Source organism: Hyaena hyaena, unplaced genomic scaffold (assembly GCF_003009895.1).
Source record: "Hyaena hyaena isolate Hyena2069 unplaced genomic scaffold, ASM300989v1 scaffold_77, whole genome shotgun sequence".
Classification (NCBI taxonomy): Eukaryota; Metazoa; Chordata; class Mammalia; order Carnivora; family Hyaenidae; genus Hyaena; species Hyaena hyaena.
In genome coordinates, this window is record NW_024080708.1 from 1139169 (window position 1) to 1158588 (window position 19420).

Consider the following 19420-nt stretch of genomic DNA (forward strand, 5'->3'; position numbering starts at 1 on the left):
CTAGGCTCTGAGCTGGCAGTCAGCACAGAGCCCGATGCGGGGCTCGAACCCACGAACCGCGAGATCATGACCGAAGCGAAAGTCGGACGCTTAACCGACTAAGCCACCCAGGCACCCCCTTTTTTTTTTTTTAATTTTTTTAATGTTTCCAGCCATCGCGTTTTAAAGGTGAGCAAACTGAGGCCTGAGGAGTTTGCACACAGTAGTCTAACTCCCTGATTCTCCAAAGTCCTGGCTGGGTTTCCACAGCACTGCTCTGTGGGCAGCACTGAGCCAGGCAGGAGTAGACTGGGATTAGGCTCAACACCCAGAAAATGGGCCATAGTGGCATTCAAAACTCTCACTGCAGGTAACCAGAAATTCGATCACCATTTCTTGGGGGTCGGTTGTCAGTAGAGAGCATTTGTTTTATGTGCTTTATCATTATGCAAAAAAAAATCTAAAAACTCTTCGTATAAGCAATTGAACTTCTAAACTGAAGAAAACACCGTGCTTTTTGGTTCCTTTAGCAAGTGTTCCTCCGAACAGACCAACTCCTTCGGACATGGCTATTGTCATGTATACCAGTGGTTCTACCGGCCGGCCCAAGGGAGTGATGATGCACCATAGCAATTTGATAGCTGGAATGACAGGCCAGTGTGAGAGGATTCCTGGGCTGGGGTAAGAGAGAATCATTCCACTTTCTTCGCAATGAGATCTCCTGTTTGACATTGTCCAAACTCCGTCTGTGTAGAAATGAGAAGGCTGTTGATGTCTCTACTTAACCACACCTTTTTCCAGACGGCTGATATGTTTCTCTTGTTTTGTTTTAGACCAAAGGACACATACATTGGCTACTTGCCTTTGGCTCATGTGCTAGAACTGACAGCAGAGATATCCTGCTTTACCTATGGCTGTAGGATTGGATATTCTTCTCCACTTACACTCTCTGACCAGGTGACAAGCCTTTCACTCTTTCCGTGCCATCCTGTTAAGTTGCACTGTTTGGGTGAGACTGTATGACTGAAAATGTGAGACACTTCATTACAGTGGCAGTATTCTCCTCAAGTTCGAAAATAGCCCCCATGGACAAATATGTAGCTGTAGAAAAAAATCTTGTGGATTTGTTAGTGTTGCTTTATCTACATCTCCTTACATGATTTTGAAGCTGACAGTTAACTTTCATTTTGGCTTTATGAGATTTTTAACTCTGGATAGCTCGGGTGGAGAGATAAATGCACCAAGCCTTTTGGATACATTACCCATAAACAGGTAGATTTTCTGGGAGGAGATATGGTGGTAGGATCGTGGTGCAGTTTTGCTCTGAGTTTTCTCTAGTACTGTGCCATCCACAACAGCATGCTGGAGTAGAGATAATTCAAATGAGATGAGAAAAATCTCATTCCTCAGTTGCTTCAGCCACATTTCTTTTTTTTCCTTTTTTAATAAAATTTTTAAATTTACATCCAAGTTAGTTAGCCTGTAGTGCAATAATGATTTCAGGAGTAGATTCCAGTGATTCATTCCCTATGAATGACACCCAGGGCTCATCCCAACAACTGTCTTCCTTAATGCCCCTTGTCCATTTAGCACCCCCCCACAGCCCCTCCAGCACCCCTCAGTTTGTTCTCTGTATTTAAGAGTCTCCTATGTTTTGTCCCCCTCCTCTCCAGCCACATCTCAAGGTCTCAGTAGCTATGTGTCACTAGTAGCTTCAGGTACCAGACCCTTCCATCATCATGGAAAGTTCTATTGCATATCCAAAGGCAGCCCTCAGCTTTGTGCCCAGAGTTCACCTGGGTTCTCCCTCCTCTTTTGTTGTTCACAGCAGGAATCCCAACAATGGCTAGAGCTAACTCGTATTTTAAGTGCATTTGAAATTATACAGCTAATACCTAGTGTCCACAGTTACTTAATTTCTTCTTTGGACTAATTGCTGTAGAAAAACATCAACCAGATGTTGAGGCAAAAAAGAGTTCTGAGTGTAGATAGGAATGGCTTGATTTTAGGGAGAGGTTAGGTAGGTTGTGTGATATTAAGGCAAAAAAGTTAAATGGATGTTTTTGGATTTGAGATTCCAACCATCTTTTTAAAAAATTTGTTCTTGGATATATAACTTAAAGGACATGAATCTTAAATGCACTGTTTGATTGCATTTAATGTACACACACAGACCCCTGTGACCATCCATATCTAGATCAAGGTAAAAAAGAATAGTCCTTGAGCTCCATAATATCCCTTTTGTCCTTTCCGAGTGATGACCACCTGCCCGCAACCTCCCAAGATAATCTGATCACCTCTTGAAGTGGCTTTCTTATGAGAAAAAATGTTCTGTGTCCTAAACAACTACCTGTTTGATACTTTAAGGAATACAGCCTCTTCGTAAGTTAGAGAGCTGTTGTATGAACCACTCAGCTGAAAGTTCGCATTTAAAATCTGTTAGAACAGTAATGGAAAAAAGAAGTGATCAACTAAAGTAATAAACCAGACTTGATGTAGTCAAGTTAAAATCGATCTCTGAATAAGACTGGGGCTTGAACTGTAAAACAAAATTTTTAGAAAAACCTGTAATGTTAAAAAGAAAAAAGAAAAAAAAAGAAAACTCTGTAACGATTATGTTTTTGATGCACTGTAGTGGGCTTTTCTTATATTTAGAAATGTTTTCAAAATGTGAAAAACCTTTCAGTAAGCTTTGAGCGTAATTTTTTCCTCTTTCGATAAGCTTTGAGTATGAGTTTTTTCCCCATTAGGAAACTTCAGAAGTCAGGGACTAGGATCCCTAGTTTCCACTGCCTTTCTGAAAGCAGTAACCTCAGTGTAGGGAAGGGGGGCAGTTGGAGTGAATGCCCCACCTACTTTTTCACAAACTTCCTGATAAAGGGTCTCCATCTTCCTAGAAATCAAAAACCCAGGAATCTCCCTCAGAGGAAATCAGAAACAGGTGGGAGGTTAGAGGCGCCACATTTGAAGCCAGCAGATGAGTGTGATGCTGTCCTATCTGAGATTATTGCAATCATAAGAAGGGAACTGATACTATTACATAGAGTCATAAAGGAAATGAAGAAGGGCTCCTTGTGGTTATTGCTACCTGGAACAGCTCTCTAAAGCGACAAGTGGTCAGCACCACATGGAGGTTGGCTTGGACCTGCAGGACGTGAGAGCCCATCTTTCTCTCTACAGAGCTGCGCTCCCATGTGTGATATGCACATGCGGGCACTGGTTTCCACTTGCAGATGTGCATACACTTGCACATACATAAAACAACAAGCAGTTATTTTATTTCCTTTATCTTTCTTAAGGAAAAGCAAGATAAATGCGATTCAGTTCTATTGACAGAACCTTCTGTATGACGAATTTGGTGGTTCTGGCAGATCACAGTGCCCCTTAAGAGCTGGTTTATTTCCCGCCTGTGTTAGCATGACTAACAGACGCATCATGCATCTAAACTTACAGCCTAATGAACTGCATTGTAGCCAGTTCTTTCTTCCTTTCATCTCCCTTTTTCAGTGGGCTGCTTTATCAGTTTTTCTACCTGCCGCTCTGACATTTGAAATCCCAAATGGTATTTGTGTGTGTAAGCAATGAAAGAAAACAAAAGAAAGAAGAAATATATACATACTTAGACATATATGTGCATATCCCCCAGATGGTCACCTGCAGAGTCTTCAGTATTCTATCAACCACAATGTTACCAAATTAGTATTTTTGCATCATGTTCATCAATGGCAGTGATTTCGAGAGGCAGCTTTACCATTTGGCTAATCAAAGTTAAATGTATCTTCTATTTCATTTTAATGTTCAGTGTGCCTTAGGTGAGGTTTTCTGTTGTTTCCTCTCTCTCTTTTTTTTCTAATTGATGGTCTGTGCTGTGCTTGATACATGAGAAATAAGAATGCACACTGTACCCAAATATTCCATTCTTCTTTATTCTGAGTCAGAGCTTCTCCTCTAAGGAAGGCCGAAATGTGCTAGAAGAAATCATCTACGGGCTACAGCACCAAAGACACTTCCACTTTAGACTTTTGTAGGTTATGAGAGTTGTAACCAATAACTCAATGGGGCCATAGAAGATCAGATTCCATGTGTAAATTTCTGTCAGTACTTGAATGATCACTTTTTTTATTTTTGCTAAGGTTGGCTCTCTTGATCCTATGTGCTTTTTCTTTCATGTAGTCCAGCAAAATTAAAAAAGGAAGCAAAGGAGACTGTACTGTGCTGAAGCCGACACTCATGGCAGCCGTTCCGGTGAGTACAGAACATGTATGTCCTTTATTGCTCACACTTGTACTTTTTAAAAAGACGATACCGTCAGGGGTTTGTGTACAGTTTTAAATAACTTTACTGGATTGAGATTGTGGCATATGTGTTCATTAAAATCTGAGATCAGCATTGGCAAACTTCTGACACATATGCCTGTTAGTGTTGTTGAAACCTGAAAATTGGTGATGAACATGACCTAGTTCAGATTACCTAGTGTGAGAAGTGGCCATAATATTTCAGAGGTTGAAGATATTCTAGATATCATTTTTGTTTAATCACAAATTTATTTTATTTTTATATTGAATATTTTAAAGTTTATTTTGAGAGGGAGAGTGTGCACATGCATGTGAGCATGAGTGAAGGAGGGGCAGAGATGGGAGAGAGAGAATCCCAAGCAGGCTCCACACTGACAACATGGAGCCTAATGCAGCACTTGAACTCACGGACCGTGAGATCAGGACCTGGGCCAAAGTTAGATGGTTAGTCGACTGAGCCACCCATGTGCCCATAATCACAAATTTTAAATAAACGAGGAAGCCTAGGTCATTCCAGGGAACTAAAGCACCATCTGCAAAGTTATAGAGCTGAGTCTCAAATGCAAGCCTCCTAACCCTAATGGTGACTAGGAAAACTGGCACTTGAGAGAGCTTCCAAAGAAAAAAGCTTAATTCTAGATGTTTAAAATCCTTATGTGAAATACTGCCTTTTACCAAAATAAGATGTTACAGTGTTTTTGGCCTTGTAAACATTTCACACAGTGTTTCAAATGTGCATAATCAAATATATTCTAGCACTTCTGGGCTTGGAAAGTCCAGCAGGACTGCATACCATGACTGCTGGTATTATGATCAGATTTTAAGTCTCATCCTAGTATCTCTCTCAGAATTATTTTTGTACATGGAAAATTGGAGATTGGATAATGAAGTGTTCAGTCACTTTGTTTTTTAAGCTTCTTATTACAAAATTACCAAATAACCAAAGAATTAAAAGACAGCAGAGTAGCCTTTGCCTTTTTATTTAGAGGTCCTGAAGAATTCAGCAAGTTTAGAAACAGAAGGAAGCTTCTGATTAAAGCATAATAAAATGATGCTAATGATAAGTACTACAGTACTTGCTGTTTTCAGAAACTGTGCTAAGGGCTTTAGATGGATTATCTGACTTAATCCTCCCTGAGACTCTGCTAGGTGGGTCCTGTTTTTCCGGTTTTATAAAGAAAAAATTTACCTGAGGTCACAGAGCCCACAGATGGGACAGTGTGAACTCTACCAGTCTGATCCCAGACTCTTCTTAATTACTGTGCCTGTCTGTTGACAATTGTGTTTGATGTTTTGAGAAATAATATTTTGGCTTTATTACCAAAAGTACAGGAGTCCCTAGTAAACCCTCTCAGAGAACATAGGGAAGGAAAAGGGCCAAGGACTGTGGGAAGCAATGTCTGAATTTAGGCCTGAGGGATAAGCAGGAGTTAGCGGATATGCTATGTATCTTCTAATTGCCCATGGTCCATTCTTCTTTACTTTGTGCCTTGGAAGGCTAACCTCTAATTACCAGGGCTTGCTTGCCTTCTGTTGGGTTCAGCCAATTACTGGCACTCAGAAGAGATCACAGGGCAGGGACGGGGAGGATCTGCATACTTATTGCCTTTGCTCTTTCCCTGTTGGGCTGCGATTTGGGGGCAATTGTCAAGCGTCCATTGAACAGTCTCTTTCCAGTTGACTGTAACCAGGTCTTGCCCATGGCTACAGTCTTTACCAAGTTCCAATAATACTTCTCTCCTCTTGGTTCTTCAGGCTTGAGAGTGGTAAACAGTCTCTCATATTGCTGGTCCATGGGTGCTTCACTGAACTTTGTTGGTTCCCTTAGCTCCTCCCCCTCCTGTAATAAATAAACAGGCCTTTTAAAAAATCTTTTTTTTACTGAAAATTGATAGATTATATTATCTGAGTTTGCTTCTTTCCTGGATCAGAATAAAAGATCCATTTAGTATTATATAGTCACATTTTCACAGAGTGAGAATTTAGAACAAATCACTGCTTTTTGTAAGCACTGACTCAACTAAACATCATGTAACATTACCTTGAAGTGAAGGGTGACTTACTGTGCTAACAATAAATCCTGCCAACTTGTTACAGACGTATTATTTGTGTTCCTTACTCATCAAGGCCTTTCTGTGCCCATGACTCTTATCTATTGGAAAGAGCAGTAGGGGTGGTTCGGTCACATCTGTCTCACTCCTGTAGGCTCTATTCACTTTCTTAAGAGGGATAGTTACAAGATATTAAAGTCCTTTTAGAGAAGTTTTGGAATTTCTCAGTCACAGATCTAGGCAAATATGTCAGTTACACAATAATGATTCCATCTGTGGAAAAGGACAGGACAACATTGTGCCAATCTTGAATGCTGTTGTAGGCCCTTCCACCCCCAGGAGCTTTATTGGAATTTAACTGATATAACATCATGTCAGTTTAGGGTATACAGTGATTTGATACATGTATATATTGTGAAATAATTACTATAATAATGTTAGTTAACGCACCCATTGCCTCACAAAGTTAACCATGTGTATGTGTGTGTGATGAGAACATTTAAGATCTATTCTTTTAGCAACTTTCAAATCTATAATACAGTCTTGTTAACTATAGTCCCCATGCTGTGCTAGACATTACTTCCCCTGGACTTGCTCATCTTCTGCTAATAAGTTTGTACCCTTGGACAAACATCTCCCTATTTCCCTCACCCCCTGGCTTCTTGCAATGACCAGTCTACTCTCTGATGCTAAGCTTGGCTGGTTTAGATTCTGTGTAGAAGTGAGAACATAAAGTACTTGTCTTTTTCTGTTTTACTTCTTTCCCATAGCATAATGCAAGAGATGGTTTTGCTGTCCTTATTTGTGAATGGCTCTATTTTGATATCGAAAGAGCCATTCATAAAGCTATTAGTTCATGGTAGCACAACTGAATTTCCACTAATTGCCACTTTAACTATTTAAAACTAGGTATTTATAAATAGATGTGCTTTATGCAATAATTCTTATTAATTTGTGCTTTACTCATTTCAAGAAAACATCATTTAGTGATGGTGTGGGCTTTTTTGCTTGTTTGTTTCAGAATTCTTTGTTGTTGTTGTTGCTGTTGTTGTTTTGTGTATTACTTTGGGAGTTACTATATCCCAAACCTATTCCTACTTTTAATTTTTCCAAGGAGCCATGAGAAAGAATCCTATTCATTTTTGTCATCTTAGCTTCTACTGAAAAGGAGTAGAAATGCCTAAATTACAGGGACATAAGAATTTTAAGAAACTCTAGAAAATTCTGTAGGATAACTCTTTAAATTTTTTTAATGTTTATTTTTGAGAGAGAGGTGGGGGGAGGGGCAGAGAGAGAGAGGGAGACAGAATCCCAAGCAGGCTCCATGCTATCACCGCAGAGCCCAATGTGGGGCTTGAACCCATAAACCGTGAGATCATGACCTAAGCCAAAACCAAGAGTCAGACGCCTTAACCAAATGAGCCACCCAGGCATACCTATAGGACAACTCTTTTAAGAAGCTGTATATCTGTATGCCATGCTCTATGAGTCACAAGGTAGCATTGAGAAAAACATTAGATTGGATTCAACTGTGTAGGTAAGCTTAATGTATAGAACCCAAAACTCTTATACTTGTCCCTAGTCTTTTTGAAATTGAACAAGTAAAGTCAGTGAAATTAATTATATAATAAACTAAATATATCCATTATACTAAAGACTTTGACCTAAGAGGTTGTAAACAAGGTATCTTCAACTAAGGACTGTCTCCATGTTAGGGTAATTCTTTTCAGATTATTGAATATTTTGCTTGCCTTTTAGGAAATCATGGATAGAATTTATAAGAATGTTATGAGCAAAGTCCAAGAGATGAATTATATCCAGAAAACACTGTTCAAGATAGGATATGATTACAAGTTGGAACAGATCAAAAAGGGATACGATGCACCGCTTTGCAATCTGTAAGTATATTTCATAGATTCCATAGTGTGAGCCTGTAAATCTCGTGTGTTTACATCTGGAAGATGAAGATGTAAATGGCAAGCTAATTTACTGTGGGCATCACCACCATCATCATAAGGTTGCATTTCCCTTTTATTCACTTCTAATCCTCATTGCTTCCACAGCAACCACAGACAGATGACCCTGAGCTCTGATCTTGGCAGTTAAACAGATTTTAATAATTGAGTAAATATTTAAGATTTAATTACAGAATTTGGTCTTATGAAGAAAAACTAGATTAGACTTTGGAATCAAGATGTTGTGAGTTTACAGAGGGTCAGTTCTGACGTAAATGATACTCAAGATTTTATTCTGTATGAAGGTTTCTGATTTGTATTCATAAAACAGTGTAATAAATATATGAACTTAACAGCTATTTTGTTGAATGTCTGTTTTTGAGAGAGAGACAGAAAGAGAGAGAGTGAGCAGGGGAGGATCAGAGAGAGTAATACAGGATCTGCAGCAGGCTCCAGGCTCTGAGCTCTCAGCACAGAGCCCGATGCGGAACTCGAACCCACAAACTGTGAGATCTGTGAGATCATGAGCTGAGTAGAACTCGGACACTCACTGACAGAGCCATCCAGGCACCCCAAACATAACAGCTATTTTAAATGTGGTGCTGGGGGTTGGAGATAGGGAAACATTTTTCATTAAAAGGGAGATAAGATTGGTAACTAAATGTTCTAAAGACAACTATACTTTTTTTTTTCCTTTGACATCATCATTTTCTTCATTTGCTGTATGTCAAAGCAATTTGCAAACACTGCACTCTTTTTTTTTTTTTTGCATTTTTAAGAGCCTTTCTGGCATTTTTAAAAATGGAAGTATAGTTGACACACAGTGTTCTCTTAGTTTCAGGTGGACAACATAGTGATCCGACCACTCTGTATGTTATGTTGTGCTCACCACAAGTGTAGCTACCATCTGTCATTTTCTGGCTTTTTTTTTTTTTTTTGTCAGAAGGTGTTATTAATTGTCGCTATGTGAACCTCTCATTAATTACCACCATGGTTCTGAAATGTAGGTGTCCAACCAAAGTTGAGAAATATTTCCCAGAGCTTATACATTAGGATGTGACCAAGCATAATGTATGCATGTATTCAAATTATTGCCTCCTGTGCTTTTCTCAAGGTTACTGTTTAAAAAGGTGAAGGCTTTGCTGGGAGGGAATGTCCGCATGATGCTGTCTGGTGGAGCTCCATTGTCTCCTCAGACGCATCGATTCATGAATGTCTGCTTCTGCTGCCCCGTGGGTCAGGGTTATGGACTGACGGAATCATGTGGTGCTGGGACAGTTACTGAAGGTAAGTACTGGTGATGTGGCAAATAATTCCATGTTAGTACCACTGATACTTATACCCTGTAAGTAATAACAGATTCGGTGGAAACCTGAATAGATTTAGTTTTAGAAACTTCCGGGTGAACGTTTACCCTTTATGTTTAAGCCTTGTCCATATTTATACCACCCTGTCAGTCCTCAAAATTCTGTCACCCTGGTCCTTTCATCTTTTCTGTCTAAACGATTATTTCCTTGGAGAACTGCACTCTTGGAAGAAAGTATCATTTTTATGCTCCCTCTTGAATGTATATTCCTGCTCTGACTTCTTGTTTTCTGTTATTTTCTTTTTATTTATTTATTTATTTTTTATTATTTTTTTTACAGATAGTTTATTGTCAAGTTGGTTTCCATATGAGCACCAGGTGTTTTCTGTTATTTTCAAAGCTTGATAGCAGGGTTTGTCAACTTTGGCACTATTGAAATTTTGAACCAGATAACTCTTTACTGGTGGGGCTTTCTTGTGCATTATAGGCTGTTTATCAGCCAGGTAGCTATCAGGAGTATCTTACTCCTCCCAGTTGTGGCAATGAAAGATAACTCAAAACATTACCAAATATCCCCCAAGGGGCAAAATCATCTCGGGTTGGGAAACGCTGGGGTAAGTAAGCGTTTTTGGATCATCCCACTTTCACTTTATACTCAATGCCCAAAATCAACACCATCATCCCAGACCATCTCTCCACCTGCCAGATGGTTAGTGACTGTGGTATTACCATCCTTAAAGCCATCCACAGCATTAGCTTTGAAGTCCTCTAATTGTTTATTTTTTAATCTCTTTAACTTCGATCACATCTTCCCATTTATTCATTGGACTGTTCCCTCACACCTCTCTCAGGTAACAGCCTTTCAACAGCCATGCCTGCCTCTCTTGTATCACTTCTGATAGATCCTGTATACTTCTGTTAGATATCTCTACCTCCAACATTGCTTCAGCCCTGGCCGACCTAACTTCCAGACATTGTTCCCATCCGTCATTATTTTCCATTATTTCGCGTGCGTGCACACACACACACACACACACACACACACACACGGCTCCACTTTCCGGGTGAGTCATTCTGGTGCCATTGTTCTCATCCGTCATTATTTTCCATTATTTCACACCTGGCTCCACTTTCTGGGCGAGCCAGTCTGGTGCCATTGTTCCCATCCGTCATTATTTTCCATTAAAACACACACATAACACACACACACACACACACACACACACCCTACCTACCTACCTACCTACCTACCTACCTACCTACCTACCTTTACTTTCCGGCGAGCCAGTCTTTGCTTTCTCCTACAGGCATTTTTGCTCTCACCTCTCTGTATTTTCTGTTTCCTTCTCTTAGAATACCCCTTTTGCTAACTGGTCACAGCCACCTTTTAACACCCAGCTCTTCAATTAAGTCTTTCCCAGTGATTTCATTTCACATTGATCTTTCTAGTCCCTGAGGTACGGTTGTGCGCACTTCTGGTACCATGCAATTGGGTATTTAAATGTGCTCGAAGTTTTTTCACATGCATTTTGTGTCAGGTAGTTTGTTTGTAAGCTCATTGAGGACACAGTCTCCTTATCCTTTATGTGTTTCCACCTTTCAGTGTTTAATATAATGCTAGGTACATTATAGGGTATCTCTAAATACTTGATTATTGATAGCAGCACTTACAAATTACAAAAGGAGAATATCATCATCATCCTATTTGGTAATAGCAGCTAACATTTATTGAAAACTTAGTTTGTGCCAAGAAGCATTAAGTGCCATCCATGCATCATCTCATTGAATCCCTATAGCATATCCCTATAAGAAGTAGGTTTTCTTACTCTCCCCCCTTAATAGATGGGGAAATGGAGGCCTAGTGGCATTAACTAATTTGTCCAAGTTACACAGCGAGTGGAAGAGAAGGAATTCCAATCCAAATCTGTCTTATTGGAATCTTAAGTAGATAATGGTAGGGGCAGCTCTCCTACTTTCACAGAGATTTTTGTACTTATCTGAAATAGAGCCCGTGAGAAGCAAAAGTGATGTAACAACACTGGTACTGATTGCACTGTTGAAATAGAGTTGAAATATTGAAACATGGTCACACTTTGCACTGCACTCGCGATGGCCTGTCTTTTATCATCTGAGACTCTGATTCTAACTCCAACATCCCTGGTCTCCCATGGGCATGAGTCTGAAATATGGTATGCTCATATCTTTCTCGCATTTTCCTCCTAGTTACGGACTATACTACTGGCAGAGTTGGAGCCCCTCTTATTTGCTGTGAAATTAAGCTGAAAGACTGGCAGGAAGGTAAGAATTTTATGACCAGCTTTACTGATTCTAGATACACTGAAAACCACCAGGAGCCCCAAGACATCCAGTCTTTAAAGTGTTAGCTCGTCTGTGGTAGCAAGTGACTCTGCTGTTGCTGGTTCCCAGTGCTTTCTTTTCCTCAGTAGCATCTTCTGGTTCCCAAAGGAAAAGAAAATCTCTAGAATCTAGGCATGATGATTCTGAACTTGAGAATACTTGATGGTAAAGAGGAAGAACATTCTTAGTGGGGCATTCCCTAGGTTTGGAGAAGGACGTATATCATATGTTGACTTTGCTAGTGAGGATATTTGGGCCCGGAAATGAAACCCCAGATTTTTATGGGATGGAGCGACTGAATGATCACACACACGTTCCCCAACCTCTTAGCTCTTTCACAGATGAGACTCAGTTCTCAGGCCATTTATATATTTTATATTTAACTGCAAATGGAAGCCTGCCATTTATGGACGTTGGTGATAATCCTTTTTATAAATCAGCCAGAGACAGAAGTAAACCAGTATTCCTGATGAAACTGTGAAAAATACTAAATGTGTTGCACTAACTGCAAAATAATGAATAACTGCAAAATATCTTGCCAGATAAAGGAAAAGTGATTAAAAAGCTTAAGATTTTAGGGGCACCTGGGTGGCTTAGTTGGTTAAGCGTCCAACTCTTTTTTCATATATATATTTTATTTCTAAGAGAGTGAGAGAGACAGCGTGAGCAGGGGAGGGTCAGAGAGAGGGGGAGACACAGACTCTGAAATAGGCTCCAGGCTCTGAGCTGGCAGTCAGCACAGACCCCGACGTGGGGCTCGAACCCACAGACCGCGAGATCATGACCTAAGCGAAAGTCGGATGCTTAACCGACTAAGCCACCCAGGCGCCCCAAGTGTCCAACTCTTGATCTGGACTCAAGTCATGATCTCACAGTTCAGGAGTTCAAGCCCCACATGGGGCTCTGTGCTGACAGTGCAGAGACTGCTTGGAATTCTCTCTCTGCCCCTCACCAACTTGTACTCTCTCTCTGTCTATCAAAACAAATAAACTTAAAAGGGAGTGTTCATCATTGAATGGAGCCATAGGCTAAAAATTTAAAGGACCAGTTAGTTACCTTCTAGAATAATTCCCTTAGGTTGTTCAAACCCAAGACCCATGGGTGGGCTGTATTTGACATACACTTGGAGTTCCTAAAAGTATTTCTTCTCTGTAACTTTCTTACTATGTGCATTATTGTCAGTGCTCCAAGAACAAATGACTCTTTCTTTCTTTTTGTTATTTTTATTTTATTTTATTTTATTTTACTTTTGAGAGAGAGAATGTGAGTGCTGGAGGGTCAAAGAGAGGAGGACAGAGGATTCAAAGTGAGCTCTGTGCTGAGAGCAGACAGCCTGATGTGGGGCTCGAACCCACAAACTATGAGATCATAACCTGAGCTGATGTCAGACACTAATCTGAGCCACCCAGGTGCCCTACGACGACTTCTTTTTAAAAACTACATTTAAAATCCAGTTGCATTCCCAAGATTTTTACATCCTCAGACTAAGTCCTTCTGTCTCCCATGGTAATGCTGTTCCACTTTTAGGATAAAAATCTGAAGACATCATAGGCAATATATGTCTGGGTGTGTTGAGCCCCAGCACCACAACTGTTTCATTAGATGGGCTATTTATTAGACAGTGAAATCAGAGAAAGAGGGTATATTGTACAACTTGGTAAGGCAGATTTTGCCTCTAGTTTTTATTTTTGATTTTCTGTTATTGTGCTATAATATCAGTTTGGGGGAGTGGGCCATTTTTGGATATGTCTCTGGAGTTTTCCTCGCTATCAGGGAAATTTTGTTTTATATAATAGGAATGATCTTAATATTTTACATGTAATGGATTTCATCATATTGAAATACTGAATAGTTGAAAAATTTTAAGAGCAACTAACAGCTGAAAGGACTCTGCTTTAATTCTTTTACAAGTTAAAACCTAGGGGCGCCTGGGTGGCTCAGTTGGTTAAGCATCCAAATTCTGCTCAGGTCCTTATCTTGTGGTTCATGAGTTCAAGTCCCACATTGGGCTCTGTGCTAACAGCTCAGCCTGGAACCTGCCTCAGATTTTATGTCTCCCTCTTTCTCTGCCTCTCCCTTCTCACACTCTGTCTCCCTCTCTTTCTTTCTTAAAAATAAACATTAAAAAATTAAAAATAAATAAAACAAAACTTAATTAACATCTGTTTATGAGTTCAAATTTTTGTATATTTCCCTCAAATTAAGCTTTATTCAATAATAAATAGGTAATGAGTAGTTTTAAAATATTTTAGAGCTATTGTCAGTTATTTCACTGTTTTAAAGTCGTGACTGGCTGGGGTGCTTGCGTGGCTCAGTCGGTTAGACATCCAACTTTGGCTCAGGTCATGATCTCATGGTTTGTGGGTTCAAACCCTGCGTTGGGCCCTGTGCTGACAGCTTGGAGCCTGGAGCCTGCTTCAGATTCTGTGTCTCCCTTTCTCTTTGTTCATCTCCCACTCGCACTCTGTCTCTCTTTCTCTCTCAAAAATAAATAAAAAGATTTTTTAAAAAAGTCTAAAGTCATGAATGGCCATAGGCAAAGTTAAGAAAATATAGTTTTGCTCCTGTTTCCTCTAGCCTCCCTTTCCCTCTCTCTTCATGGTGTTGTCTTTGGTAGACACTTCCTACCTGCTCTCTTGTATTAAAACCTCCTTAATGTTTTAATTTTTTTTTTCATTTTTGAGAAAGAGAGAGCACGAGCGAGTGAGCACGAGAGGGGGAGGGGCAGAGAGGGATACAGGATCCAAAGCGAATTTGGTGCTGACATCAGAGATCCCAATGCAGGGGTCACACTCCCAAACCGTGAGATCATGACCTGAGCCAAATTCAGACACTTAACCAGCTGAGTCACCCAGGCACCCCTGTATTAAAACCTCTTTAGAAAAAAATCTGAAATGTATTGATATCAGCATATTAGTAGTTTACTTATAACAGCTTCAAATGTTACCCTTTTTGGGGGTAATTTTATCTTAACAGAGCTCTATGAACCCCAAGCTTCAGTGATGTTCTAAGTGTGAAATTTTACGGTCATTGGGAAAGTTTGGGATGGGTGGTGGTTGGCTATTATCATTGAGCCTTCCTCGGTACTCCCCAGATTACGGTTACCCACAATCCTCATGTCAGTGTGAATGCATGTAAACTAATATTCTCCCAAAGAGTAACAAATTTGACTCACAGAAAAATATTAGCATGGGAGTGTTAAGAATGAATGCAAGTGCATTTTTTTTAGAACAATAACTAATTTAATGGCTTCCAGGTGGTTACACAATTCATGACAAGCCAAACCCCAGAGGGGAAATCGTAATTGGTGGACAGAATATCTCCATGGGGTATTTTAAAAATGAAGAGAAAACAGCAGAAGATTACTCTGTGGATGAAAATGGCCAAAGGTGGTTTTGCACTGGTGATATTGGAGAATTTCATCCTGATGGATGTTTACAGATTATAGGTCAGTATATTCTCTTTCTGTCAGAAAACAAAAATTGTTCAAAAGAGGTATTTTTTATTTTTGGTCAACTACACGTGGTACTGTATAACCATCTACTGTAACATGCCCCATTTTAGGCATTCCTCACCATTTTCCTCCATATCCAAGAGGCAGTGTGGACACATTACATTCCCTAGTAGCTATTGATATGGCTCCAGGTATCCTTGGACCTTAGGAAATCATAAATCCTCAACAGCAATCTGTTCTTCTGAGAATGTCAATTGGTTTGGCACTGCCCTCACTGAGCCTAATAGACTTTGAACTCCAAAATAGCCCTCTGCTATTCACTTTAATCAGAAAATAGCTAAAATAAAAATTTGACTAGCTTGCTAGGAAGGACCACTTGGTAGGGTCCCAGTCAGGTCCTTTGCAAGCCATAGAATGTCCTCAGTCATATCTCTAGTGGTCCATTTAAATCTCTCTGGACCCGTACCTGACCTGAATGTAGTTAAAGACTTCCTGGGAAAATTCGTTCTTCATCCAGAAGTTTGATCTGCCCCCAACGTTTTTTTTTCTTTGATCCTTAATTGCAATGGATTCAAAGGTGGGTTTCTGTCGACATGTAGAGTAGGTTCCCAGACTACGGGTAGGCAAGTCAGCATTCATATGAAAGTTGTAAGGCCGCTGATGATTATTCAAGCTGTGCCATCCATTCCAGAACTTTCTTTCTTAGAGCACTGTCATTTTAATAAGGTAATGTCAAATAAGGAAAATGGGGAATTAACATTTATTAACCATGTTCTGTATGCTAGACATTGTCCTCTATGCTTGTATGAGGTAGGTGTCAGTATCTCTGATAAAACTGAGGGTTGGAGAGGTCAACTGACCTGCCCAGGATCACATAGCTTATAATGGGCAGAGCTGTCATTTAAAATCTAATGCTCCAAGATCCTGTCCCCTCCATTAACTTTATCATATTTAAGATTATAGTAAGATTCTGAGCATTCTGTATGGGGTATAACATTTTAGCTAGTACTTCCTCAGCTAGGTGTTTTCGTTGTAATGGATGTGCATGGACAAGCATTATTCTATAACACGATTTTAGAAGAAGTATCTGTTTAAAGATTAAGGCAATGAGATTGAGGGGAAATCGGAATTGTGCATATCTTAATGAAATGGAGTGGATAACTTACCATTCATTCTTCATGACTTCTAGATCGTAAGAAAGATCTGGTGAAGTTACAAGCAGGAGAATATGTATCCCTTGGGAAAGTAGAAGCTGCCTTGAAGAACTGTCCACTTATAGACAACATCTGTGCTTTTGCCAAAAGGTAATTTTAAAAGCTGCATTTGTGTCTCCTATTCTTCCAGTAAAAGGATGATTGGAAAAATATTGTGATTACGTATAATTTTAAGGGAAACAATAAAATTTCATCAGCATCGGGGAATGTTATGCATTTCTGAAAGTTCAGCAGCTTAAAGATCATTTGAGATGATTGAGATGTTTTAACTAATTATTGGACACCTACTGTGTCTTGCTAAGTATTTAGCTATGCCACAACACTTCATTCAACATCCTTAACAACTGAGACATAACACAAGTAATTTTCCTAAGAAGTTAACACAGCTAGTCCAAGTTTTTCTAAATCAGAAACCTAAGCGGTTGGACCATTTTCTTTACATGTTAATATGGCTTTTTGTTTTTTGTTTTTAATATAGTTTATTGTCAAGTTATTTTCCATATAACACCCAGTACTCATCCCAATATATGGGCTTTATTAACACCCTTTAAGAAATGTAACTGTAAAAAACACGAAATATAAAGATTAGCATCTTAACCATTTCTAAGTGTATAGTTGGCTAGTGTTAAGTATATTCACATTGTTGTGCATTCATTATCTAGAACTTTCTATCTTGCAGAACTGGAACTCTCTATCCATTAAACAACTCACCGTTTTCCCTGGCTGCAGCCCCTGGCAGCCACCATTCTCCTTTCTATTTCTGTGCATGTGACTACTCTGGATACCTCATATAAATAGAATCATTACGGTATTTGTCTTTTTTGTGACTGGCTTATTTCACTTAGCATAATGTCCTCAGGGTTGTATATGGAAGAATTTCCTTTCTTTTTACGGCTAAATAATATTCCATATTTTCTGTATCCATCCATCAATGGACAACTTTGCTTGCTTCCACCTCTTGACTACTGTGAATAATACTGCTATGAACATGGATATACAAATATCTCTTCAAGATCCTACTTTCAGTTCTTTTGGATATATATCCAGATGTGGGATCGTTGGATCATAGGGCAGTTCTATTTTTAATTTTTGAGAAACCACCATACTGTTTTCCATAGCAGCAGCACCATCTTTACCCTCTCACCAGCAGTGTGCAAGTGTTCTAATTCCTCCACATCCTCACCAACACTTGTTTCTAGGTTTTGGATAGTCATCATAGTGGGTGCGAGTAGGTATCTCCCCACTATTGATTAGTGATGTGGAGCATCTTTTCATATGCTTGATGGCCATTTGCATGTCACCTCTGGAGAAATGTCAAGTCCTTTGCTCATTAAAAATTTTTTCTCTCATTTTCAGTTATACAATATAGTGTTCTCCACTGTAGTCCCCATGTTTTTACATTAGATCCTCAGGCCCTATTTGTCTTATATCTGAATGTTGGTACCCTTTTATTAACCTGTCCCTATATCCTCTAACCCCTGGCAACCAGTTTTCTACTTGGTTTCTAGGAGTTTGACATTTTTTCTTCCTTTTTAAAATATTTTACATATAAGTGATACCATGCAGTATTTGTCTTTCCCTGTCTGGTTTATCTCATTTAGTATAATGCCCTCTGAGTTCATCCATGTTGTCTCAAATGGCAGAATTTTCTTCTTTCCCATAACTGATGATATTCCCTTGTATATATATATCCCACATCTGATGAGCACAGGTTGTTTCCATACCTTGGCTACTGTGACTGATGCTGCAGTGAACACTTGTAATCTCTTGTGTTTTTGATGATAGCCAACCTAATGGTTGTGAGGTAGTAACTCATCGTGGTTTTAATTTGCATTTATCTCCCTGATAATGAATGATGTTGAGCATCTTTTTGTATGCCTGTTGGCCACTTGTATGTCTTCTTTGGAAAAATGTCTGTTTGGTTTCTCTGCCCATTTTTTAATTGATTTTTTTCTGCTCTTGGATTATAGGACTTCTTCATATATTTTGGATATTAACCCTTTATCAGATATATGTCTTCAAATATTTCCTCCCATTCCGTAGGTTGCCTTTTCATTGTGCTGATGGTTTCCTTTGCTGTGCAGAGCTCTTTAGTTTGATATAGTCCCACTTGTTTATTTTTGCTTTTGTTGCCTTTGTTTTTGGTGTCAAATCCAACAATACACATTGTTGAGACTGATGTCAAGGGAGCTTACTCCCTGTGTGTTCCTTTAGGAGTTTTATAGTTTCAGGTCTTTGTCCACTTTTTAATTGGGTTATTTGGGGGGTTTTGTTGTTATTGAGTTATAGGAGTTCTTTTTATATTCTAGATAGTAACCTCTTATCAGATATATGACTCACCAATATTTTCTCCAATTCCATAAATTGACATTTCACACTGTTGACTATGTCCTTCAATAACAGAAATTTTAAATTTGTATTGTACCCCCGTTTATCAATTTTTTCTTTTGTTGTCTTTGCTTTTGGTGTTATATCTGAAAAAGCATTGTCAAATCCAATGTCATGAATCTTCCCTGTGCTTTCTTCTAGATGCTTTATAATTTTAGCTCTTATGTGTTTAGTTCCTTGATCCATTTTGAGTTAATTTTTGTATGCACTATGGGCTAAGGGTCCAACTTCATTCCTTTGCATATGGATATCCAATTCTCTCAACACCATTTGTTGAAGAAACTGTGCTTTCCCCCATTGGGTTGTGATGGCACTCTTCTTGAAGATCATTTATCCATACATGCAAGGATTTATTCCTGGGCTCTCTGTTCTATTCCATTGGTTAAATGTCTGTCTTTATGCCAGGACCATAGGTTTTAT

At 39.3% G+C, this 19420-nt stretch overlaps 1 protein-coding gene across 3 annotated transcripts in view; it reads left to right on the top strand.

The window, feature by feature from the left end:
- ACSL4 (acyl-CoA synthetase long chain family member 4) overlaps positions 1–19420 on the top strand; it is a 55836-nt gene that overhangs the window by 17599 nt on the left and 18817 nt on the right. For all 3 annotated transcript variants that reach the window (XM_039233515.1, XM_039233516.1, XM_039233517.1), the window contains exons 6-13: positions 510–660; positions 813–936; positions 4153–4224; positions 8084–8223; positions 9395–9567; positions 11810–11884; positions 15201–15392; positions 16588–16702. In XM_039233515.1, coding sequence (XP_039089446.1) covers positions 510–660; positions 813–936; positions 4153–4224; positions 8084–8223; positions 9395–9567; positions 11810–11884; positions 15201–15392; positions 16588–16702 — 1042 coding nt within the window. The remainder of the gene's footprint in view (positions 1–509; positions 661–812; positions 937–4152; positions 4225–8083; positions 8224–9394; positions 9568–11809; positions 11885–15200; positions 15393–16587; positions 16703–19420) is intronic.